Source organism: Hemibagrus wyckioides, linkage group LG04, assembly GCF_019097595.1.
Source record: "Hemibagrus wyckioides isolate EC202008001 linkage group LG04, SWU_Hwy_1.0, whole genome shotgun sequence".
In the NCBI taxonomy this organism is placed as follows: Eukaryota; Metazoa; Chordata; class Actinopteri; order Siluriformes; family Bagridae; genus Hemibagrus; species Hemibagrus wyckioides.
In genome coordinates, this window is record NC_080713.1 from 5,280,967 (window position 1) to 5,307,599 (window position 26,633).

General features: G+C 39.3%; 1 protein-coding gene across 1 annotated transcript; it reads right to left on the reverse strand.

Annotated features, from left to right (window-relative positions):
- Window positions 1-3,886: 3,886 nt before the first annotated feature.
- Window positions 3,887-26,274, reverse strand: LOC131351645 (potassium/sodium hyperpolarization-activated cyclic nucleotide-gated channel 4-like). The gene is made up of 4 exons (XM_058387130.1): window positions 26,132-26,274; window positions 25,153-25,393; window positions 14,545-14,709; window positions 3,887-11,658 (listed from the first exon to the last, which is right to left on the reverse strand). The coding sequence occupies exons 1-4, from the start codon at window positions 26,255-26,257 to the stop codon at window positions 10,007-10,009; spliced, it is 2,184 nt and encodes a 727-aa protein (XP_058243113.1). The 5' UTR covers window positions 26,258-26,274; the 3' UTR covers window positions 3,887-10,006.
- Between the last annotated feature and the right edge of the window lie 359 nt (window positions 26,275-26,633).

Sequence of the window (26,633 nt, forward strand, 5' to 3'; positions counted from 1 at the left end):
CATGACACAAACGTTCAAACAGCTGTTTTGTTTTTTGTTTTTTTTACTTAGATCTGGTGGCTTGAGCACAGTTAAAGCTGCCTCTGGGATAAAACAAGCAAGGAGGAGTCTCTCTCTCTCTCTCACACACACACACTTGCTTTTTTTGACTATTCAGAACATAGGATTATATACTACACTCCCCACCAAAAGTACTGGAACGGCAAAGCCAATTCTTTCGTTGTTGCTATACAGTGAAGACATAAAGATGAATATGAGATGATAGATTTTTACAAATGTATTCAGAAATAAATAAATAAAATAAAGTATCGGCCTTGCTATTCTAATACTTCAACAGGGTAGAGGTTAATGTACAGTATATATTGTACACACCGATCGGGGATAACATTATGACCAACGACAGGTGAAGTGAATAAGACTGATGATCTCCTCATCATGGCACCTGTTAGTGGGTGGGATATATTAGGCAGCAAGTGAACATTTTGTCCTCAAAGGTGATGCTAGAAGCAGGAAAAATGGACAAGTGTAAGGATTTGAGCGAGTTTGACGAAGGGCCAAATTGTGATGGCTAGACCACTGGATCAGAGCATCTCCAAAACTGCAGCTCTTGTGGGGTGTTCCTGGTCTGCAGTGGTCAGTATCTATCAAAAGTGGTCTAAAGAAGGAACAGTGGTGAACTGGGGACAGGGTCATTGGTGGCCAAGACTCATTCTTGCAAGTAGGAAGTGAAGGCTGGACCGTGTGATCCGATCCAACAGACGAGCTACTGTTGCTCAAATTGCTGAAGAAGTTAATGCTGGTTCTGATAGAAAGGGGTCAGAATACACAGTGCATGATGGGTCAGGGCTGTTTTGGCAGCAAAAGGGGGACCAACACAATATTAGGCAGGTGGTCATTTGCACATTTGTCTTACTATACAACTGACACCCTTCCACTGACATTATTTTTAATGCAGCTAATGAATGCTATGTTACACCTAAATCTAACCCCCCCCCCCTTAAATCAAAGCTAAAGCCCTCAGTCATAATTGTCAGCTATTCATATCCATGTGGAGACATTTGGACCCCAGTGTGATATTAAAACATGCCCACACACAGTTGGCACATTGTCACAAGAATAGAATCAACGGTAATTATAATTGACAATCTAAAACAAAGGCTTTTCACTTTAAATGAGTCTGAGCGAGCGGAGAGGAAGGTTAGCTGAAGGGGGAATTCTAATTAAGCAGACAGCGAAGTGCTCTCAGGGGCAGAGTTAGAGACACTTCCGCTTTGCTTTCACCAGCTGCCGGTGCTGTAGCCTAAACTGTGCACATCTCATGTGTCTCCTTACGATTACAAAAGTGTGTGTGTGTGTGCGTAGGCCAGGTATAAACTGAGCAGTATTTGAAGAAAAGAGGGAGTAATGGAAGATGGGGGTTGAATTACAATGAGAATGAACAGAATCCTGGTACCGAGTGTGACAGAAAGAGTCACTGGGGCATCCTCAGATACACTACAGTATGTCTGCATGAGATCTGCTCCAATTATCTCTCATGTTCCTTTCACTGCTCAGCAGTCCTTTATAAGCAATTGTAACATGATCCTTGCATCACTAAAGTTTTCGGTTCCGTTCAATTTAATTCTATTTACTGTCAGAAAACAGCTTTACAACAATCACTAATGAGCAAAGCCGAAGGAAACACATCCTCAGAGAACATCCTCAATAGGAGCCAAACTCTAAAGGGAATTTGTGTGACACTGGATACTGGGATTAGAAATAAACCATCGTTTCTAATGTTCCTGTATTTCACAGTGTTCTTATTAGAGCACCAAATATCACCAAAAATTCTGGTCTGTTTATTGGAACATTCAAATCCCAGTATCTGGCATTTGTTGTTGAATTAAATGACTATAGAAAATTGGAAATAAACAGAATGTTGTAGAAATCCGAAATATTTAAAACAAAGTAAATGTTCAATATCTTCAATATTTCATTTTTAACAGGTTCTGAACAGGTTGTACTGGTTTGTACAGGTCAGATTTTCCTCATGTCTAATCTTTTCTACTGAAGTGTGTGATGGGATGATACTCTGTGGGGTGTGATCTAAAATGAATTTTGTGGACAACTGTGGTATCTGTGCTTAAAAGAGTGACAAACTACAGTACAATGGGTTAAAATTCATGTAAATAGAATTAGTGGTTAGGGTTAAAATGCATGTAAACAAGGTTAGGAGTCAGAGTTGAAATGAATGTAAATAGAGTTAGGGTTAAACTTCATGTAAGTAGAGTTAGGGTTAAACTTCATGTAAATAGAGTTAGGGATAAAACTGATATAAATAGAGTTAGGGGCTAGGGTTAAAATTCATGTAAATAGAGTTAGGGTTAAACTTCATGTAAATAGAGTTAGGGATAAAACGGATGTAATTAGAGTTAAGGGTTATGGTTAAAATTCATGTAAATAGACTTAAGGGTTAGGGTTTCATGTAAATTCATGCAAATAGAGTTAAGGGTTAGGTTTAAAATGCATGTAAATAGAGTTAGGGTTCAAATTAATGTAAATAGAGTTAGGGGTTAGGGTTTAAATTCTGATTAAGAGAATTAGGGATAAAATTCGTGTAAATTGAGTAAGGTGTTAATTCGGGTAAATAGAATTAGGAGTTAGGGTTACAATTCATGTAAATAGAGTTAGGGGTTAGGGTTCAAATTCATGTAACTAGAGTTTGGGTTAAAATTCATGTAAATAGAATTAGGGGTTAGGTTTAATTCCTGTACAGTAATCCTAAATATGAACATTTATGTTAATTCTTACACTTACACTACCAGTCAAAAGTTTGGACATCTTCTAATCCCATGGTCTTTCCTGATGTTTATTTCTTTCTACATTGTAAAACAATGCTGAAGGCGGCCGAAAAATACACAATATTGTCCTTTGAGCAGTTGATATTGAGATATGTCTGCTACTGATGCTCTGTAAAGCCTTCATAACGCCTCTAATCTGAGGTGCTGTTAATTGGTGATTTCTGAGGCTGGTCACTCTAAATGAACTTCTCCTCTGCAGCAGAGGTCAGTTTTGGTCTTGCTTTACTGGGATGGTCTTCATGTGAGCCAGTTTCATCATGGTGCTTGAGGGGTTTTGCAAATGCACTTGACAATACTGTTCTTGCAAGAACTATTCCAGAACACCTGACCTTCGTGTCTTAAAATAACAGCTGACTGTTTTTTGTCGTTACAGATGGAGTACTTAAGTCCATGTGTGTTATTTCAGAGTTTTGAAATCTCCAGTATTGTTCTAGAATGTAGAAAATAAACCCCTAAACAAAAAACATTGAATTAGAAGGTGTGTCCAAACTTTTGACTGGTATTGTATATATTTTTTAATTCCACTTTTTGTCATCAATAATATGTATGTAATGTAAGCTGATAGAGGCATTTTCATTATATTTTGGACCCCACAGTGTGCATGAGTTCCTAGGGGGAAGGGACCATGTTTGTGAGTGAGTAAGCTAAGCTACTTTCTTGACATTTGGCTGATAAATAAAGAAGCTTGACCAGCTCCAGCAGACTGCAGAGAAAAGAACACTACACACTCCTGCCGAATTTAATAACCACAATTCTTTCAGTTGTAGCAAAAAAAGTCATTTTTGTAGCAATTAGTCATTTTGCCTAAGACAGGACATACATATCATGGAAGCTGGTAATATATCTTATATTCCTCTGAGAAAACATTATTAATTAAACATCATTCACATAATTTGAGATATTATTATCTCAGAAAACTAAATATTACACACATTTTCAAGATCATGTGCTTACGTAACAGTCAATGACCACAGTAGGAAAGAAAGACACCGTATTAGAATATTAATGTTTATTTGATACCTTTTAATAATATCCAGTTTGTGTGCTTATTATAAGTCCGCTTTTTATTCCACTTTGTAGAAGCGTCCATCCGTGAAGTGTGCCACAGACGACAGTGCCGCTACCTAGTGGATGTGTGTGTGTGTGTGTGTGTGTGTGTGTGTGTGTGGGGGGACATCGTAATGTCCTCGAAACGTCTGTACTTCTCACATCTCACCACACCTGTACATAATACTTATTGCTATTTCCCATAGTCTTTAAAGTAAAACCAAAAAATATATATATATTACAAAGTATTAGATTTATATATGCTAACTGGGCATCTGAAAAAGTGACTGAGAAATGGCAAATATTCCCTCAATTCAGATATATATATATATTATGCATACAATACACCTCTGAGGAAATAACCAGTAATGACACACACTCCAAACACTGAAACAAACGTGTCATGATCATTAAAACAATGTCAACGCAACGGAAAAAATAAAACATGTCCAATGTAAATATATACGTATATACCGTATAGAAATTTGTTTACATAAATATAATACACTGATTGACTTTATGTAAGTGACATAGGTTTGAAAACCGATGCTAAGGAAAGTGTCTCGGAAAGAAACAGCCCTAATTTGCTCCCGGACAAAACCACCCCAAGCCAGGATAAGATTCAGGGGAGTCTTTGTAAGTTCACACTCCTTTCTCAGGATTAATCTTGCTGACACACACACACACACACACACACACACACACCAGCACTTTTTCGGGCTGCCTATAAACAGATCATCACCATAAAACGACTTGATCTTTTAATCTCTAAAGTCAGAAGGCCTACACAGTCAAATTGCTCCAAAGGTTCGAGTCAGAGCTATCTAATCCAACAGAAGTAAATGGAATCCGATCCAGGTCTGTAGGGAAAATCCGAAGGTAGTTAAGTTTGTATTTAGAGGCTTACCCAGATAGAACGTTTCTGCCGGTGTCCTTGAAAATCCACTGGGATCCATTTGTCTTTTAACTTAAATGCAAAGCTCTCATCAGTCTGAGTCTTGCCATTAGACCTCTGAAACCCATATTCATCTTCAGTAACTGCTTTATCATGGTTCAGGTCATGATGGATGTGAAGCCAATCCAGGGAACACTGGATCCCTGGATGGGATGCCAGAACATCACGTTCACAGACTCATTACAACGAGGAGCAATTTAGCTTAGCCAATCCATCTACAAGACAGGAGGAACCTGGAGAACCCAGAGGAAACCTACATGGAAATTGACAAAGCGTTAAAATTCTCCTACCTCCTGCCACTGAGTCCCTGACCAGGATTAAAGCAATTACTGGAGGTAATTTTACTATAAAAGCAAACTAAGCTTAGCATAAAGCATAGCATAGTTAAACAATCTAATCTTGTCTGGCTGCATATTGCACTTTAGAAATATTTCACTATATTCAATACTCCTCTATTTCTATTATTATGGCTAAAATATCATGGACTCCACCTCACCACACCCAAAGCAGTTAAAGGCTGACTATGTTAATGTGCATTTCAGTGTTCAGCAACCTACATGTTTGGCATTGAAGCCGCTATTTACTGCAGATTTTCTGAAACCTTTTGTGGATAAAAAGCTGAGTATGACTCACTGCATTCGTTATTGCCAAAGAAAGGAAGATGCAGCAGTATATGATTCTAAAAAAATGCCAGAAAAACCGGTGTAAGCTAAAAAAAGGGAATGTAAAGTGAGTAAAAGAAGTCAGCTGGAGTAAGTATGAAGAGATTAAAAGGTCGTACCATGGTCTGACTACTTTTTACTTTTTTGGCCTGCACACAAAAGTCTGCATTTTTGCATCAGTGCTTCTGCTATTCCAGGCAGAAAAACTGTCTCTAGACGTATAGGATCTCTGTCAAGACTATAGTTCTACATGGATCTTCATCATCAAAAAAATAAATAAAAAAGTAATAAAAAATTCACCCACCGGTGAGAGTAAAATCGAATAACGGTAAAAATCGAATAACTTCAGATTAACTTCAACAGAGTCTGAAGACATTTTCTTGTTTTCCCTTCTGCCCCAAAGCAATTTAGATCTCAAACACATCCCTTTTCTACACCTGGTGACACAAATACGCATTCGCCACCAGGTTTCTGCCAGTCATGTCTCAAAATGAATTTGGCTGTATGAATAAGTTACGACGGTGCCAGTCACCAAACACACATCCCATCTCCTACAACCTCTCGACTCTAAGCCTCAGACCTGTTAGTGTGAAACCTAATCCTCAATCACTGCGAGCGATTTCATTACTGCCTGCACCAGCGCTTCATGAGCGCTCCCTCACGGCTCAGCGACACGGCATAAAAGCGAGCGGCGTGAAGCTGAGATTAGGTGCCAAAATTGGGAGCGATCCCAATTGGAATCAGTACATGTTGTGTTATGAAAAGCGCCACAAATCAGAAAAATTGATGCTACCTGGTGGATTGTCTCCAGGTTGCATTTCTTGAAGGAGCTAATGCACAAGCATGGGTGTGTTTTACGGGTGGTTTATATTACTGAAATTTCTGTTCCTTTAAAAGCTTTAAAAAAATGTAGGATCTCTAGAAAGCCAGAAAAGCCTTCTGCTTTATTTGTGTAGCAGTAAAAATAATGCTTCTTGTTGTAAACAACACCAGAGAGGACTAACCTTAACCCTATCCCTTAGTTTTTTATCACTTTTAGTCTTAAGCTGCGGCCACAGCGGACATGAAATTTTCATGGAATCTAGTAAAAAATAAACTTCACTTGAAAAGGAAGTTGTGATCAATTTATGGTAGGTTCATTTGGTTTCCTGGTTCTTGAAAATGTCCATTTTCTGCATCCTAGGTAACAATGTCTCATTACTTACAAAGTAACAACAAAATATCAAGCCAGCTATGGTTAAATGTTCACTAGTCCACTGAAAAGTAGTGACTTTGCCTCCATAAGTGATATCCAGTGTGGTCACTGATTCATATATTATATACACTCTTAGTAAAATGTTCCATCTGTGTTTACTGTACAGAAAAAGGTTCCATGTAGGAGGCTTTAAGTAAAGCTAGAATATTTAACCATCCTTAGAACCCAGGAGGAACCACTGTATGCCTAATGGATTTCCTTTAATGGAAGAGGGCTGGGCGGCGCACCTTGGCTTCAACTGGGCTGGAAAATTGCAACAGAAACCAACAATAAAGAAACTACACAGATCCTTTGCAGGGCTTTTTTTAGAAAATGATGTGTGATTATTACAGCTCTAGAAACGTTTTTCAGAATTGCACGCTGCACTTCATATGGAGATTTGACGCTATGTTTCGGCTGTGTAGGATTCTATTTCCGCTGAATTGTGTGACTGATTCATACAGCCTGAGAGGTGTACGCTGAGATGAGCCAAGGCCAGAATGACAGCCATGCTTGATTGACAGCTTCAGGCTGGCGTTATTGATGAACTGCAGTCCTTGTCTCTGCTAATGATCAGGTTTCTCAGTTGGGTCAGTCTACCCTCTAATCAATCAATCTCATGCACTCTCTTTTCTCTGCACCTCTCTCTCTCTCTCTTTCTATCTCTCTATTTCTCTCCACAGTCTTTCTAGATTTGACCCCTCTACTGGCATCGACCAGACAAAGTTGAGCTTTTTCTTTCTTTCCGAAACAAAAAAAAAAGAAGAAAAAACTCCCCACTTTGGTCTCAAAAACCTCCCAAAGCTGTGTCCAATAATGCAATCAATACCTGCCGTCCTCAGGATGTTTTTACAAGTGCTCAGAAACAATCATAACTTGTAGTGGAGCTGCCTCAAAAAACCTTCCTGGAACACTTCATCCTGAAGAGCCCACAGGGGTCCTCGTCTACATGTCAGACCTTGGGCTGTCTGTCGCTACACATCACCGCCTCGATGCATCAGTGTCTTGTTGCATTTGTGCCCCCCTCCATGCAAACGTCTCTAGCCTTTCAAAAGTTCCCAACTTGTTAACTTGACTCAGGTCAGGATTTCTCAGGTGGGGATACTGTTGTTGTTTTTTTCTCAGGAGGCTACATTATTTATTTTGGGCCATCTTTGCCTTTTGACTGGCGGAAGCGAATGTTTCTCATCAATATCTGTGTTTTCTCTCGAAGAGGAAATACATTCTCTCACCTGACCAGCACAAAGTCATGTGTCAGTAATGCTACTAGTACAAAAAAACAGATCTTTTCATGACAAAAGTTTCCCTGACAGAAACAATAGCTAGTAAATTGACTCCTAACCTAATTTCCTAGCCTACACAGGTCACAGCTTAATACCTAGCTGACTGATCTGACTGATTAGCTGCTTTGCTAACTCATTACCAGAGTGCCAGTGTTTCCTGAGGACATATTTTGAAGTTGAAGCACTGGATATGGTGATTACATGCCTAAGGGAATCATGTAATAAAAAAAAAAAAAAAAAAAAACCCAAAGAGCTTATAAAAATATAGGCTAATTAGGAACTAGCATTGGCAAAGTTATTTGCCATGCTCAGTGTTAACTAGCTAGCTTTGTTTGTTTGAAATGGATATTAACCTAAAGCTGATACAGATTGTTTTAACATTTAATATGCTAGTATCGGCAATTTGATATGTAGTGTTATTAAAAGCTAAATCAAAACATTAGCTAACCAGGTTTGAGCTGAGAGTGACAGCAGCTTATCTGCTTTTTCATTTTTTTATGTAATTTTATATCAACTTGAGTGAAATAACTCTCTATTTAGCAATTTAGCTACCCCAGTGACTACAGACAAGGGCTCATTTAGCCAGCTATATTTAATAGTTTTTTTAATTTTGCAGGTCAGCTGTATATACAGTATGTTTATGCAGCGTATTCCCTGTAACAATCTTTGAGTTTGGATGTGATTTAAAGAAATTTGCGAGCTGAATTTGTCCCATCTATTTCTGTTCCCGATAGCATTAAAGAGAAGTTACTGTGCAGGCCTTTTCACAATCCTTTAACTCGATACAATACATTCATCTTCCTCGAATATAAATGAAACAAACTAGCTATGAAAGGAATGATTAACCAAAGCTGAGAGGAAATCTGTGTACACAGCAATATTGCTAGTGTTAAATTAACCCTTTTCGTGTCCATCCGGATTTCTATGAACACCCCGGGCATTAATCCAACACTAAAAGTTCATTTTCATGCTGTAGGTGTTGAAAATGCAGCACTTATTTGTCCACGCATGCTACATCAAGTAATCTTTTGTAAGTTTCACTGGTTCTGTGAAAATGTTATCCTAGAAATGTCTACACAGGCGCCAATGGAAGTTCTATTTTTATATTAAAAGGCAAAACTAAGATTGTTGCTTGCATCAAGCCACTTTAAGAAAACACCCATACACACACCATTCATTTCCAGCATCTGCCGTATGAACCTGGAAGACAAAAGTGAATATTTAGGACACTGTTGACGGCTCCCTGTTTCTATAATTTCTTCTTATGTATTTCCCCCATTACAGAGGACCTGAAATCCACTCCAATATTACTACAATACTGTGATTCAAGAGAAAATCAGTAAGGTGTAGGCCAAAAGGTGTACTAATATCTCAAAAGAAAACTATTTTTGGTTTGCTAAATTCTCTTCAACACATTATAATTTTTTTTTGCAAAAAAAAAAAAAAAAGTGAAGAAACAGTGAATCAATACATAGAATCCCATAGATACATATAAGGATCAACAATATGTGATCCTGGATAGAGTGTAGCCTTTCTCTTTTGACTAAAAAGATTGATTTGAACACAGAAAAAGTCAGAACGCAGGCTTCAGTGCATAGGTTCCTGCAGAATAGTCCTTCCATGTGGTCCGTTTCAAACGCGCAAACCAATGAAATGTGGAAAATGGATGGTCGCAAATGTTTATGTACGGAGTATTTCACACCCTCCTATTGGTTGATTAACATAGCAGTAAATAGATATTTTCACTTATATATTAATGAATAAAAAATAGCGAATGACAAAGCAAAACAAGTAATCTAATTACTAATATGTGGTTACACCTTCATTTTTTTTTTTTTAATCACAGTAATATTTAGATACCCTAAAATAAGTTTAAAACACAGTGTAATCTAGATAAATAATGAAATAAAAGTGTCACACAAAAAAAAAGGATAGTTATTACTCAGTTACAGGTCCACAGGTGAACAGGAGGGTGTGATCTAACCTCACAAATTGGAGGGAAGTTTGGCGCAAAGGGGTTCCAGTTCAGAAGGATGGGCCTCTGAGGATCTGCGGAATGGAAGGGAAGGTGACGTCCCTATGCTGGGGGTGTGGTGCCGTGTACTGGGAGAAGTCTGTAAGGGGGAAGCAAAGTGCCCCGATATGGAGCTGCACGGCTTAGGCATCAGTGTTGGGGAAGAGTAAGGGGAGAGGCGGCAGCCAGGCTCAACGGATGATCGAGGGGAGGAGTGAGCCATAACCTGGGCTGCCTCTTCACTTAGCAAGGGGTGAGAGCTAGACAACAGTTTCATATCTTCAGAGAAGCGGCCCAGCGGTGATTCAGTTCCTGAAGTGTTACAGCTGGGTAGTTGAACAGGGCAGGAATGCTGGGGTATAAGCAGAGAGCTGTGGGAACCTGCAGCACTGGAGGGGTCACTGTAATGGAAAGTTCTCCCAGGACTTTGGACTGTAGGGCTGGGGGCTAGAGGAGTGTAGCAGGGAGAAGCGTTAGCTGAGCCATATTGAGCTAGAGATGCTAATGCTGACCTTTCTAAAGGCATCTGGGAGGAAAAGGAGGACTGTAGGTTAAAGGATTGTGTGTTTGATGAAGGAGAACCTTCGAGGGCAGGAGTTATGTGGGAAAGGGTGGAGGATGGGGAGCCAGTTGTGGGTGTATGGAAGAGGTTTAACGTACTAGAAGTCCTGCCACCCCCACCAGCAAACTGATGAAATGCAGATGTCTGTTTGGTATTTTGTGTTTGCTGACCATGAAGGAGCTGACTCGGGGTATGGCTGAATGATCCAGTTGAAAGAGGGCTAACATTTGAAGACTGTGTGGTCAAGAGCCCACAGGTGGCACCAAGTAATGGACCCCCAGGAGACCCACTTGCAGTCAGTCCACTTGACGTGTCTGCCACTGCTCCACTCACAGCAATACTCACTGAGCCACCTACTGCCCCAGACAAGGTGCCAGCACCTGTGCTGCCTTGTTGGAGGTGAGTGGACAGTGGTGGGGTACTTGGTGGGAAGGGCTGCTTGTGTTTGGGTGGAGGATGGAGCTGTGCAGTACTACATGTGGGAGATGCAGATCTTGAGTAATTGCCAGTGGGGAATGCAGAAGCCCGACCAGGTCCAGGATGTGAAACTCCACTTATGCTGCTTCTGGAAGCCTGGTGATTGCCACTGCCTGACCCAGCTGGCCCTGTTGAATGATGTGCCCGGAAGGATGCAAGTAGAGGAGTGTCGGCTCCAGTTCGAGGCTTTGGAGGAGTGCTCGAAGGCGAGTTTCCGGCTGAACCAGGAGCTGTTGATGTGGGTATAACCTGGAACCTGTTTCTTGGTGCTTCTTTCGTTGAACCCAAAGTGGAGGTAGAAGGGCGAAAGAGTGTGGGAGGCAGGTGAGGGTGGTGGGTCAGGGCAATAGCAACTGACGTTGTAGCAGCGGCTGCTTGTAAAGGAGCCTGGATGAGTGGAGCCCAAATGACTGGAGTGGGTGATGGTGGAGCTGGGGAAGGTTGGTTTTGCATCAGATGTGCACAGTGCGCCATGTCTCGATCATGCTGCACTATCTGCTGGATTATCTCATTCTCCTGATAGTTGAGGACGCCAGAGTTTAAATCATGCTGGACCTTGTGCTGCAATATAGAGTTCTTCTTTCCTAATGGATAGAAATATAGAACATTCAAGCTGCATATGAAACAATTACACATCAAACATGCACAATATGATAAAAGACATGATTTCCTAGCTTTTTCTATACCAAGTGATAGGATCCCTCGTGCATAAATAAACGTTTATCTTTTACGATGGTCTTACACATAAACCTAGTAAATGATTTATTTGAAATCCTGGGTCAGAGCTCAGCATTAGCTTGTTCACCCATGCTGCTCCTCTTATCCACAAAAAAGCTGAATTATAATCATGGTTTTGTGAATAACCTCCAAACAAAGGACATTATTCACCCTCAGGCGGCATGTTGAATATTAAAGAGCTGCTATGATCACGCGTCTTTTTTAAATACCTCTTTTATTCTGTTCTTTTACACTGCACTCGCTTTTTCTTGAGTCTCAGCAAGCCTACAGCTTTGGGAATACCCCAGGCTGAGAGGCTGATAGCAGTGAAGGGGGCGACCTGTGTGGAAATAGCACAGCCTGGTAGGGGGTGTGATGGCTCCTGCAGTCAGGCCAGTCTGTGTTTGACTAGTTCTTACTGTCGAACGCTAGATAAGGGGGCGAAAGTAATCAGCGAGTAAACATGGCCTCGAATTTGGGCTGATGGCTGATAGGAGAAAGTGAGACGCAGGTCATTCAGACACAGGGGTCTTTTCCATCTTTGGTAGTTGCTGGATGATGGATCTAAGTCTCATGGGGCTGGGTGAAGGTTAGAAACACTATCACACAAAACTTTATCGTGCTGAAGAAAGGAGATACGAATACAAACAATGCGATAAAATGCAATGCACTTCATTAACTGCTGTGACCTCTTCATGTTATTTCCTGTTGTTAACTAAACTGAATATTTATGTGAATGATTTATTTAGAATCATTACAACATTATCGATTAAATCAGGAAATTAGCATTAAAATCAGGAAAACCGTTTTCTGATATCAGGAAGTGATAACTGGAATATGAGTTGAGGGCTATGAGATGACTCTGACTAACTTTGTCCTAAATATTATCAAACCTTAACCGATCCATTAACACTGTAAATAATCAGGGAGTTCTGCAATCTTTGACTCTTGAATGAACTAGTGTTAATGTTTTGGCAAAATGAATCTAAACTAAATTTCACTTCTACTCAAAATTCAACAAATTTGGATAAAAATATCAGACATTGGCATTTATTCTTTTAATAATTTATTTGCAAGATAAAAATCAGGAAATAGAGAATCAAAGAACAAGGCTATGAATCTGGGCTTGAATGTAAAATGGAGTTGGCCCGCCCTTTACAGCTATAACAGCTTCAACTTTTCTGGGAAGGCTTTCCACAAGGTTTAGGAGTGTGTTATGGGCAGTTTTGTTCCTAGTTCCTCTAGAAGCGCCTTTGTGAGGTCAGGCACTGATGTTGGACGAGAAGGCCTGGCTCGCAGGGACATCCCAAAACATTTGGCAATATAGTGTATGACGGTATATAAGACAAACACATGACTGACTTAGAATGGGTACACACATTAGGTGACAGACCAATGACAAGACAGGAGCACAAGCACAACCAAAATAAATATAAAACAAAAACATTAGAGAATCATTCGTCAAGCTGTGTTGAGAGGAGGGGTTTAATGACAGAGGATAATATTAGAATAAAATCACAAAGGCCTTAAAGTTGGTGCCTCAACTGTATAAGGATACCAGTTTCAAAGTAATTTTATTATTTGTAAAAAAAAAAAAAAAAAAAACATGCAAACAAACAAAAACACACACAGTAACAAGCCATAGACTCATGTAGACTGTTTTAGTGGGAAATGATTCAGTTTGTTGTTTCTGCTGTAGTGAGTGGGCTGAGTGTCAGTGTTTTTACAGCGAGGGCCATATGGCTCCCTGTGGTGCCAGATAAACATGGACGTCTGTGACAGCGGTAACACAGCCAGACGCTGCTGCTGCTCAGCCTTCAGCCGACTGACTCAATAAGGGCAGCAACTCAAGAAACTGACAAGGAAATTACACTGCACTTCCAGGCATTAAACAGACACACAAAACATGTCATGAGCCATACACTACACTACACTACACTACACACTATACTACACTATACTCCTGATTTACTGGCAGCTGTCAACTGAAAGAGCAAAAACGATCTACACCACACACGCACACTTTTTCCACTCAAATAACTTTTAGGAAGTTGTCTCTCAAAAACATATGCGGCAATTCAAAATGACTCATGAAAGAAATGTGCGTAATTTAGTTTGACCACCAGTCACTCAATATTTCAGCAGAACAATTTAGCAGGTGCAGCTTGCTAAATCTGGCCTCTAACAAAAAAAAACAAGCTCAGATCTGAACAAAATTCATACAGTCTTTAAACCTGAAAAGTTCATTAACATTTTAAGATGATAAACATGGTATGATGTTTCAAATCAAAATCCTAAATGATCTTTGCGGATGAATAAAGTTGAAGAGATGGAAAAAAGCAAAAGTGGATTTAAATCAGTTCCTGGTTTTAAATTAAATATATAAGCAAAGCTATCACGAATAACCATATCTTCTGTCATGACTTTAAAAAAATATGAAAGAGGGATGTAATGAAATAATAATACATTATTGTACAGATACAAACAAGAGACTACTATTCATTGTTTTTGGGTTTTTTATTCAGAATAGAATAGTAGCGTCTGGTTGAGATTAGGACTGGGATTGTATATGGCATGAGAAAATAGTCACGGGGGAGTTTTTCACGTTTGAGTAGTCTGATATAAAATTTGTAGCTCTAAATTTGGAGGTTAGATATGAAGCTCAATAAGAATCCATCTTTAGTCATTCATACTGGCATTGCATTAAACCCCTAATATGTCACATGAGTGAGTTTGTACAAAGGAAGTCTCACCTATACGATCGAGGCGGTCCAGAGCGACAGTCTCGAAGGCTCTCCTCATCATAGGATATTCTTCGAGCACCTCGTTGAAGTTATCCACCGACAGGGAGTAGAGACGGCAGTATGTATCCGCTCGGACGCTAGCCGTACGCCTTCCTCTCGTCAGCAAACAGATCTCTGGGAAGCAAGTCAGATACATCAGGGTTATGTTCTTATAATTTTATTGGATTATTTCCCCAATCTATGTAGATATCATTGAAATAGATTTTGTTTTCCGAGTGTGTAAGCAGAACCTTCTGGTTTGGCAACAGATTTGGCTCAATCTGGCCTGAGCTCTGCCCTGCTGAATTATTACTGTCACCTGGGTTTCACCTGGGTTTTGTTCTATTGCCATCCAAATCGATGCAGATTTGGCATCAGAATAAATCTGATGGGAGGGCATTAGACTTCTCACAAGGGGGCAAAGACTGCCATTTAATTATCTCCAAATATGTGCTTGCCCACTCTCTCTCTCTCACACACACACACACACACATAGATGCTGTGTACTAACTTTCATATCTCAGAGCTTCGACTCAACACAGCATCACACCCTCATATGAATGAGCTCAACAAATCATATCCCACCGTTTATCACAGTCGAGGCAGAATGATGCAATGAATAACTTTAGAGGCAGAATGATGCAATGAATCACCATTGCAAAGGCCTTGAACAAGCACCATAAAAAGTAGAGCATGAGAACCAGACCTGGTACAGAAGTGATTCTGGGTTGTGATGGTGGCCCTGAATCAGTCATCATTACGTGCTACCATTTGAATCTGTGTCGCATAGTTTCCTCATTTCCATTTGTCCAGTGTTTTTCTGTCTTCCAGAGACAGAACTATTTGTTAGATTTGACTCCAGCCAGCCTAAATTAAAAGTTCTATTAATACTCTTCAACAAGACAGTAAACAACTCATAGATTTATTAACTCAAGTCAGGAACAATCTGTATCTTGGTTGAGCAACTGTGCCAGGTTTCCTGTTTCCTTATTGTCTTACTAGAGCTGTGAACTTTTATGAAGGATGTCAGGTGTTCTGGTGATGGGCAGAAGTCATCGGAGTAATAAACTAATCCAGAATTCATTAAATAAATGTCACACCATAACATTATGAGCAGTGAGAGGTGACGTGAATAACACTGATGATCTCCTCATCATGGCACCTGTTAGTGGGTGGGATATATTAGGCAGCTAGTGAACATTTTGTCCTCAAAGTTGATGTGTTAGAAGCAGGAAAAATGGACAAGCGTAAGGATTTGAGCGAGTTTCACCAAGGGCCAAATTGTGATGGCTAGACCACTGGATCAGAGCATCTCCAAAACTGCAGCTCTTGTGGGGTGTTCCCGGTCTGCAGTGGTCAGCATCTATCAAAAGTGGTCCAAGGAAGGAACAGTAGTCACTCACTGATGCATGTGGGGAGCGAAGGCTGGCCCGTGTAATACGATCTAACAGATGAGCTACTGTTGGTCAAATTGCTGAAGAGGTTAATGCTGGTTCTGACAGAAAGGTATCAGAATACACAGTGCATAATGGGTCAGGGGGCAGGAAAAGGGAGACCAACACAATATTAAACAGGTGGTCATAATGTTATGCCTAATCGGTGTATTTAATACCGATATATAGGTATTATATTGGATATATAGGTATTATATTTGGTATATTATACAGTAATATTACCATGAGTATATATATATATATATATATATATATAATTTTACAAAATTAAATTCAGCATGTCATAGTACAGGTCACATAGCTATATAAAATGTAAGATTATGTAACAGTATTTACGCCATAAACCTCTGACTGTTTAATTTTGTATGTTAAGGTTATTACTTATCTCACTGTATGAGATGATCCCCCCTCCTAAAAAAAAACCTTGGCTGAATTTGATAACAGACTGTGTGATAATATGTGTTCTCCGTGTCAGAATAAAACCAGCTTTAGACAGAAGCCAGAAGATTCCTACATGAAATTATTGTTCATATTAAAACAACACCTTGCACATACAAAGAGCTGAGATCAACAGAGCTTTCAATCAGACAGGAAAAAAAGAGACAGTAAAATGTAAATTTTCTATAATCCAGTGCTGGAGCACGTAATGCCATTTTCAGAGCAGGGAGGGCTGGCAGACCTCATCTGTCATGGCAGCTCAGGAAAATTAGGCACTATTTACCATCCGCAATGTTGTACCATGTGAGCTGCTGAAACCTGCAGGGAAGCTTGGATCTCTCCACCATTCCCACAATGTTCAGCATGTGGAGGGTCTGTGAGGACCCAGCTGGGATTCAGAGATCGAGTTTTTCCCTTCTCTACACGAGGAGTGCCAGGGAGGAGCAGGAGAACCAGCCACGCTGTATTACATGCCCCATCTGGCCACTGAACAACCAATATCCCTGACCCACTTCTGTCTGAGCATGGCGTGTTGTGACATGGGTCCAATTTGTGCACTCAGATGCATGTTTATGTGTGTGTGTGTGTGTCTTTTTCAGTGAGCCATACATACATGCTTGAGTGTAAATAACAGCATGAGATGAGGTACATATATACATTAGGGATGTAACCAAATACAAATACATTATTCATGAGGTGGGACGTGAGGAAGCTGCCACTGCTGGGCCCCTGAGCAAGGCCCCTAACCCCCAATGGCTCAGTTGTATAAAATGAGATTAAAATATAAGTCGCTCTGGATAACGGTGTCTGCCAAATGCCAGAAATGTAAAAGTAGAACTGGAACCCAGTCATCTTTAGTAACTGCATGATCAGGTTTATGGTGGTTTCGCCCATTTCTTGTTTAAATCCAGATATTTGAGGATATTTGAGGCAGGAAACAAATACTGAATTGTGTTACACACCTAATATACACACATATATGTCTTCATGTACACGTACACTTAAAGCCATGCTAGAGAAGAGAGGAGCTAATGGCTGCTCTAAATCCCAGCCAACTTTAGAGAGAGAAAAATACCAAAAGTCATGTCTTTACATATGAGAGCTGAAGTCTCAGTTCTTACATGAGAATGTCAAGAGCTCAGAGCTCATTACTAAAGCACTGGGATTATGAGTTCACTTCAGTGGTATAATGCTAATGCACATCCCATTCCAACTGTTCATTCATTTTAATGTTTCTGAAAATATGAAGGGTCTCTCAATTCTGCTCAGAAAAGGACACCACTCCAAATCATTGAATTCAGGCGTTCAGCATACCAAGACATTTTGGACAATTTCATGCTCCCAACTTTGTGGGAACAGTTTGGGGATGACTTCCTGTTGCAACATGACTGCAATAATAGTAATGTTGTAAAAAGGTGGAGTTTGTATTTTGAGTCACATCAACCCCATTAAAACTCCCCCGAATATAAACACAAAATGGTTTTGTCCAGTCTGAGTAGGCAGGTTAATGATATTTCAGCCAATCATCTTAATTTAAACAATGACACTACCGAAGAAACTCTGACTAAATAAATAAATAAGTAAATTCCACAGAAAAGGTAAGTTATATTTAATATACCCCAAATTTGAGTTCTTGCCATGTAGAGTATCTGGTTGTTATGTTAGCCCTCATTTGTCAAATATACATTACTGCACAGTGAAATTCTTTCTTCACGTATCCCATCTTGGAGGGTCAGAGTGCACTGTGAGCCATGATGTAGCACCCCTGGAGCAGAGGGGGGTAAGGGGGGGGGTAAGGGCCATGCTCAGGGGCCCAGGGGTAGCAGCTTGGCAATACTGGGGCTTGAACCCTGATCTTCCAACCAACAACCCAGAGCCTTGACCACTTGAGCTACCACTGCCCGAGAGAACACTGGTATTCCCAGGCGATCTCCCATCCAAATACTAACCAAGCCTGGTTAACCTGGTTACTCTGGTTAGCTTTACAGATCAGATGAGATCAGGCCTTCTCAGAGTGGTATGTCTCAGAGGGGTTAGACCACTCGGGCAAGAGCTTGAATGTGTCCATGAAGGGATCCTGTACTGATGCGGGGTTTTTTGTTGGTTTCCTGTATGAAACATATTGCTGTAGTATAAACTGTAGTCTTTGTGTAGGTGTGTGTGTATTGACATCGATATGCAGTTTCCTCTGCCACACACTATATAATCAACTAACTCACAAACCCAGGTTTTATTCCATACAGTGCTGACTATGTGCACCCACTGTATAGTGCTGTCAATATACACACCTACACAAAGCCTACAGTTTATGCTAAAGACTTATACAGCATTATGTTTCATACAGTATGTTTTCATGTTTTCTTATATTTTCACAGTAATTAATTCTTAGTAATTAAGTCTTAATATTCTTATTTCACAGTAATTAATTCTTAATTAATATCTTAAAAAAAGTTATCTTTAAAATAAATATAAGGTTCCTTTTTTAAAAACAAATCCAGGAAGGAAGGAAGGAAGGAAGGAAGGAAGGAAGGAAGGAAAAATGAATTAAGGAAGGAGAGTTAGAAGGGGACTAAGAAAGGAAGGAAGGAAGGAAGGGGTGTAAGAAAGGAAGGAAGGAAGGAAGGAAAAATGAAGTAAGGAGGGAAGTAAGAAAGGAAGGAATGAAGGAAGAAGGAAGAAAGAAAGGAAGGAAATAAGGATGGAACGAAGGAAGTATGGAAGCAAGGAAGGAAGGAAGGAAGGATGCAAGCAAAGACAGAAGCAAAGAAAGAAAGAAAGAAAGAAAGAAAGAAAGAAAGAAAGAAAGAAAGAAAGAAAGGAGGGAAGGAAGGAAAATTGAAGTAAGGAAGAAAGTAAGGAGGGGAGTAAGGAGGGGAGGAAGGAAGGAAGAAAGGAAGGAAGGAGGGAAGGAAAATTGAAGTAAGGAAGAAAGTAAGGAGGGGAGTAAGGAGGGGAGTAAGAAAGGAAGGAACAAAGGAAGAAGGAAGGATGGAAGCAAAGACAGAAGCAAAGGAAGGAAGGAAGGAAGGAAGGAAGGAAGAAAAAAAGAAAGAAAGAAAGAAAGAAAGAAAGAAAGAAAGAAAGAAAGAAAGAAAGAAAGAAAGAAAGAAAGAAAGAAAGAAAGAAAGAAAGAAAGAAAGAAAGAAAGAAAGAAAGAAAGAAAGAAAGGAAGGAGGGAAGGAAAAATGAAGTAAGGAAGAAAGTAAGGAGGGGAGGAAGGAAGGAAGGAAGAAAGGAAGAAAGGAAGAAAGGAAGGAAGGAAGGAAGGAATGAAGGAAGGATGGAAGCAAGGACGGAAACAAGGAAAGAAGGAAGGAAGGAAGGCCACAATATTGGAAAAGTAAACAAAAAAAATATATTTCGTTTTAAAAGATTAAAAAAAACCCAACTCTAATCTGATCTAAACTTTTCTCATCTAAACTTTTCTAATTTTCCAGCAGCGTTGTACAGTTTCTAAGTCTCTTTACCCTGACAGTCCCAAACTCTGTTTTCATTTCGCTGTATCAGATCTAGCCCGGAGGCGCGGCTCGGCATTGACACCAGATTTATTCCGTTGTGTTTTTGTAAAGTCACTCTGACCTCTAGTCTCTGCTTGCTTAAACCTCAAACCTCCCACCGCAGCACATCTTTCATATTAGCATTATGAACCAGAACCCTTGTGCTTTTCTGACTCAGCTTGGCGTGTGACTCACCAAAGAAAAGAATAAAATCCTGCGTGTAATCCCAAACAGGCTTACAGTGCACTCAGAATCCAAAACTGTCTTATCGGCCAACCTCCTGCTGAGCCTAATAGGCTGTTATGCTTGTCTCCCATGACAGGAAAGGTAAGTCTGTGTCTGTTTACGCTGGTAGTAGTAGTGCTTCTAATGTTTACAATGCTACATGATAGTGTACACGATGCTATAAAAACGGTGAAAAAGAAAAACCCAAATCCTGTGAAACGCTAACGGATACGTTTCAGACTGGTTTCTTTCATCCTGCTATTTTTGCTCAGTGGATTTTTATGATGCGCAGATGTAGGAGAGGTAGGTAGAGGTGTGTGAGGTCGGCACTGGCTAAGCTCACCTGCGCTCAGAGCCTTTCTGTCAGCTCGGATCTGCATCGAGCGGCTCGAGTGAACACACACTAACCTTTCAGAGTGTGTGAGCACCCTGAGAGCCTAATATAGCCTGACATCACACCATCCATGCATTAACACTCTTCTTTTCCATCCTCGTTGCATCAGGATCCACGGCGCAAACGGCTAGAGGCTAGTGACGTCACACACGCCGAGCCTGAAGGAACAGCTGCTGTTCTATAGACAGTATCTTGGTCTAAATCACACCTTCTTTTTCACACACACACTTACACACATGTTCTGGTGGCACAGCTCTGTCTAACAGTCTCTAGTTTAAACGCACTTTGTTTTGAGGGTGACATGGCTGCAATCACATTAGACAAGACCAGAGATGACAACAGTGATTTGAGAGAACACAGCCGATTCTTACTCCTCTAAGCCTGAGTGGTGTGGAAAAAGACACAAACACTACAAAATATGTTCACATGACATTTGTTCTTGATGAAGACCAAGCTGTGTTTCTGTATTTTAAGAAAATCAAGATAAAAAACAAAACAAAACTGGTCTCATACTTGCAAATTTGGGCTATATTTAGAGTAAAAGCTAACGTTTAATTCTGGAAAGTTCCACATATAACCCGAGTCAGGTTATGCAGCATGCAGTCGACCAGGATGAAGGTCACACTTCAGAGGTGCCTTCAATCCCTAAAAAACAGGGACAGATGCAAATGTGTCTGAGAAGTTCTTAATATGTAGAATAACAGGATAAAGCTAAAATTATTAATACACTCTATTGCTGAAAGTTTTGGGACACCCCTCCAAATCATTGAATTCAGGTGTTGTTTTTCAGGGGTTGGACTCGGCCCCTTAGTTCCAGTGAAAGGAACTCTTAATGCTTCAGCTTCATACCAAGACATTTTGGACAATTTCATGCTCCCAACTTTGTGGGAACAGTTTGGGGATGACCCCTTCCTGTTCCAACATGACTGCACACCAGTGACCAAAGCAAGGTCCATAAAGATGATGAGTAAGGTTGGTGTGGAGGAACTTGGCTGGCCTGCATCTGACCTCAACCCGATAGAACCACTTTGGGTTGTGCTTGTTACACATGTGCTTGTTGAACATCCCATTCCATATTTATTCCCCATTTACTGCTATAATAATTTTCACTTTTCACTAAATTTTGGAGCATGGCTGTGGGGATTTGTGATCATTCAGCTACCAAAGCATTGGTGAGATGTTGGGCAAAGTGACCTGTTCCAGTAAATCCTAAAGATGTTAAGTGGGAGTAAAGTCAGGGCTCTGAAGTTCCTCCACCCAAACCTTGGAGTGGTTTGAAATGCTGGTTTCAGTTCCAGTGAAGCGAACTCTTAATGCTAGAGCATACAAGAACATTCTACCTGGGGTGTCCAATCTTTTTCACAAAGAGCTGGGAGGAGTTCAGGGTTTTACGCAAACCAAACAGAAGCCACACCTAAGTCTAATAAAAGTCATTTCATTAAAAGTCATTTCATTAAACAGATGGAAGCAGATGTAGCTCCTGCTTGACTGGAATAAAACCGGTCCATTTACCGGATAAGATTGGACTCCCCAGTTCTAAAAATTATGAGCTTCAAACTTTCTAGCAGCAGTTTGGGAAAGCATTAGACCCCAACCGTTAGACGGCAACTATGGGTTTTTCACTATCAATAATCTTCATGAGTCAGCTGCTATAAATGGACTAGAAAGTCTAAAAAATCAAGCTGTTCGGTTTCCACATCATCGTTTTTGCTGAAATGCATTAAAGTAAATTATTTGTTTAAATTTTGCTGAACCATCTTCAGAGGATTTAAATAAAAATCCACAGAATGGCATAAAGAAGTGAGACTGTGGCTGATTTCTTCATAGCCCAAACTGTAGTCAAAACAGCCAGAGCCAGAACAAATCAGAGTCAGCCATGTTGACTGAATACACTCCACGGATGCTTATGTATGCTATAATGGCACTGACAAAAAAGTGATAGCGAGTCTAACATTTCAGGTAACACGCAGTTGCTGAGGATCTTTTGCTATGTGTTACTTAGGTATAAATCTCGGCGTAAGTCTTCCTCAGTTCTGTATTTACAGAACAGAGGGTCACTGGGAGAGTTCAGCAGCCGTGTTTAACACCTGCCCCCCTCTACACATACAAATTAATTTCATGAGTGACTAATTCCTGTTTGTTATAAATTCCCAATGGCTCCCGCTGCTCTCCCAGTGCTGCACTGGTGCCAGGAAATGCTGAGCGATAATAGACATTCAGCCATTGCATCAGCACTACCATTACACTCTACTATATTAATGCAATTAAGAAATAATTACAGATCCCAAAGATATAAAGATGGCATGGGGGTTATAATCTATCTAAAAAAATGAAGGATTTGTTTTGGATTATGTATACGCTCACATAAATAATACTCAGGAACTACAATTACAAATTTAATAATGTTACACCAGTAACTTTCCTTTCGAAAGCATTGACATAACATTTTGACTTAAGTCAGTCAGTATTTGTTTAGTTTGTAGTAACTCATCTCTAGTTATCCGTAACAAATATATCTATACTATACCTTTTATATCATAAATAGAATTATAATATGTCCCTGGACAAGATGTCTGCCGGTGAGGGAAGCCATAAATTCAGTCAGAAGTGTGAATTACTGTGATTGTGGCATGCTCAGAGATGGATTGCTTGACCTCTTTCTGTTATTATATATGAGATTCCCACTAAGTGGGGTCAAGGAACTCGCGCGACGAACATTAGATGTAATTAATGGTGGACCGGTGGGTCACATGCTGCTAAATGCCACCGAGGCTTTACCCATTAACTCAACCTAGCAGCCTGAACTATACTATATATATTGACACTGTGTGAACGATGGTATTATTACTATATTATGACAAATTTATATTAAACACGTGAGAAAAAAATTGCTAACCTTTGACCTCATACACTAATGCATACAAAAAACATAAGGCGGAGTTTACTGGGTATTCAGAAGATTTGGTAATTTAGTAGAAACTGGGAAATGGGAACTGGGAAATAATCTCAAAAGTATGATATTATATTTTCAGAAATCGTTAAAGACAAAGAAAAATAAGACTGAAACTGCAGCACTGATTGAGCTCAAGGTCCCCTGTGATTAAAACAGCATTAAAAATGAACAAAACCCAGTTTTCAGATTAAAATGCTGAGGAAAAAAAACAGTGACAATCAACAAATTTCCAATCAAAGCTTTTGCTAGTCTGAAAAGAAGCTCATTGAAAATTCTCCTCCGCTGTTTTGAAAGTTATTAGTTTTAGCCTCCTACAATCGTAGCATATATTTTGCATTTTCCTCCTGAAATTACATACCTAAAGCCGGAGGCATTTTTCTCAGACAGAACCTGAAGTATACAATAAAGTAATAATGGAAAATAAAGAGATGTTAAGAGAAACTGAGAAGCCCTCAGCCTCAGATGACTTTAACAACTTTCTCAGCTGAAGAAAATATAAGTAGGAGGTGTTAAATTAGTCAGTTTATGCATTCGATTCCCTCACATACAGCTGAAACTCCAGCTTAATGTAATGACATGTGGGCCTTAGGCCTGCTCTAATTGATTCATTACAACAACAACAACAACAACAAATAACTCCTGGAAAGAAGCAGAAGGATTTTTATACAAGCCATGAAAAAGGGGATACAAAATGTAACGTTTAAAATAAATAAATAAAAAAATAAAAAAAATAAAAAAATAAATAAATAAATAAATAAATAAATAAATAAATAAATAAATAAATAATAATAATAATAATAATAATAATAATAATAATAATACAAATCCAGAACAGACAGAAAGCTACGATTCAAAGCTTTTCCAACCACAAAATAAATTATTATTATTATAATAATAATAATAATAATAATAATTATTATTATTATTATAATAATAATAATAATAATAATAATAATTATTATTATTATTATTATTATTATTATTATTATTATTATTATTAATAATAATAATTTCAATAATAATAATAATAATAATAATAATAATAATAATAAATCCAAAATAGGCAGAAAGATACGTTTCAAAGCTTTTATAATCACAAAATAAATTAGTAGTAGTAGTAATAATAATAATAATGATAATAATAATAATAATAATAATAATAATAATAATAATAATAATAATAATAATAATAAATCCAGAACAGGCAGAAAGCTACGATTCTAAGCTTTTCCAACCACACTTGAGATTAGTATCTCAATTGTCAAGTACAATTGAAGTGGCTATTATTTAATTAATTAATTTTAACCCTAATTAAATAATTAGTATTATATGCACTATATGGCAACATGTGGCCACATCAAATGTACTTGGTAATTGAGATACTTAACTTAATGTGATTAGAAAAGGTTCGACTCACTAAAATTCCACTTATTTCCCGAAGCTGTATGCTTTGTTTTGTTGTTGTTGTTCTTGTTGTTTTAGTTCTGTAATAAAAATCTTTGTGTTATCACCAGCAGAAGTGGGTAAAGAGGTTTTGCTTTGCTGAACGTGTGTACAAGTCAGCGTGTGTACATCTCAGACCGTATGGTGTTGCTGTTCCAGTTAAAGCTCCATTACCTCCAAAGTAGGAACCATCTGACAGCTTGGTTTCCTTGTTCCCTTTAGTGAGCACGCTAACGACTCCGTGCTGTATGAAGTACATCTTCTTCCCAATGGTGCCTTCTCGGATGATGTAATCTCCAGGTTGGAAAACTTCGAAGCGCAGCTTGGTCAGCATCGATGTCACGAAATTCGGATCCGCGTTTGCGAACAGGGGCATCGACGCCACCAGCTTCCGACAGTTGAAGTTGATTATTTCCTGCAAAAGCATGGAAGCGGTTCAAAATATGTCAAATGAGTTATATTAAAGCGGTACTACAGCGTAAAACAATCCATCCATCCATCCATCCATCCATCCAATTTTCTGTACCAATTAACCTACAAATGGTCGTGGGAACCTGGAGCCTATGCCAAGAGACTTATGGGGCAACCTGGACTAGGCCTTACTCTATTTCCAGGCACACACACACACTCCAGACAATATAGAGATGCCAATCAGCCTACAACACATGTATATTGACTGGAGGAGGAAACCTCTGTAGCACAGGGTGAAGAAGGGCAGGACTCAAACCCTCAACCCCTGAGGTGTGAGGTAAAAATGCTAAACGCTAAGACAACATTAGCAGAAGAAGTTGTCTTAGTATACAGAAAAATTGTTTGCATTTCTTAATATTTCTATTGTATGAAGCATATTTCTCCATTTCTGCTTTACTTGTGATATTAGTTTCTCTCTCAAAGAGCAGGATATGACTAATCCATTTAATTACAGGCTTTGTGTAGTGACACACTTACTGTTTTCAGGTTTTATGCTTCAATTTAAAGCAATTATTCCAATATCTTGCGTGGAACATAAAGTAATTACATGAATTGTCAAATTTAGTTCATGGGAAATAATTAAAACCCTTCAAAAATCCGCCAATCACCTCCACAGAAACGCTGACCTTGGGATAGAAATAGTGTTATATTTTGTCTAAGTTCTTCTTGTGTTTGTGCTCACCTCCCTGAGCGGCTCGTTCAGCTCTCCCAGGATGCTCTCCTCATCAAACATCTTGCCCTGGTAACGGTGCTCGTAGTAATCATGGATCCTCTGACGCATGTCCGCTGGCAGCTTGTGGAAGGACATGTACTGCTCCACCTGTTTATACTGAGGACAGAGAAGAAGAGCGGGAGAACCAAAGGGTTACGCCAATGCAGAGGTGTACACTGTTTAAGATTCATAGAATATAGTTTCTAGCACTGAAAGAAAGAAAGAAAGAAAGAAAGAAAGAAAGAAAGAAAGAAAGAAAGAAAGAAAGATTACTTAAGTTTATTTAGTAAGTAGGAAGGAAGGGAAAAAGAAGGAAAAGAAGATCAGGAGAAGTTTTAATTATTTAAAATTTAGGCAAAAAAGAAAGAAAGCATAGGTTTAATTATTTTTGTTTATTTAGTAAGGAAGGAAGGAAGGAAGGAAGGAAGGAAGGAAAAACTGTAAAAGTAGGGAAAAAATTAAAGCAAGTAAG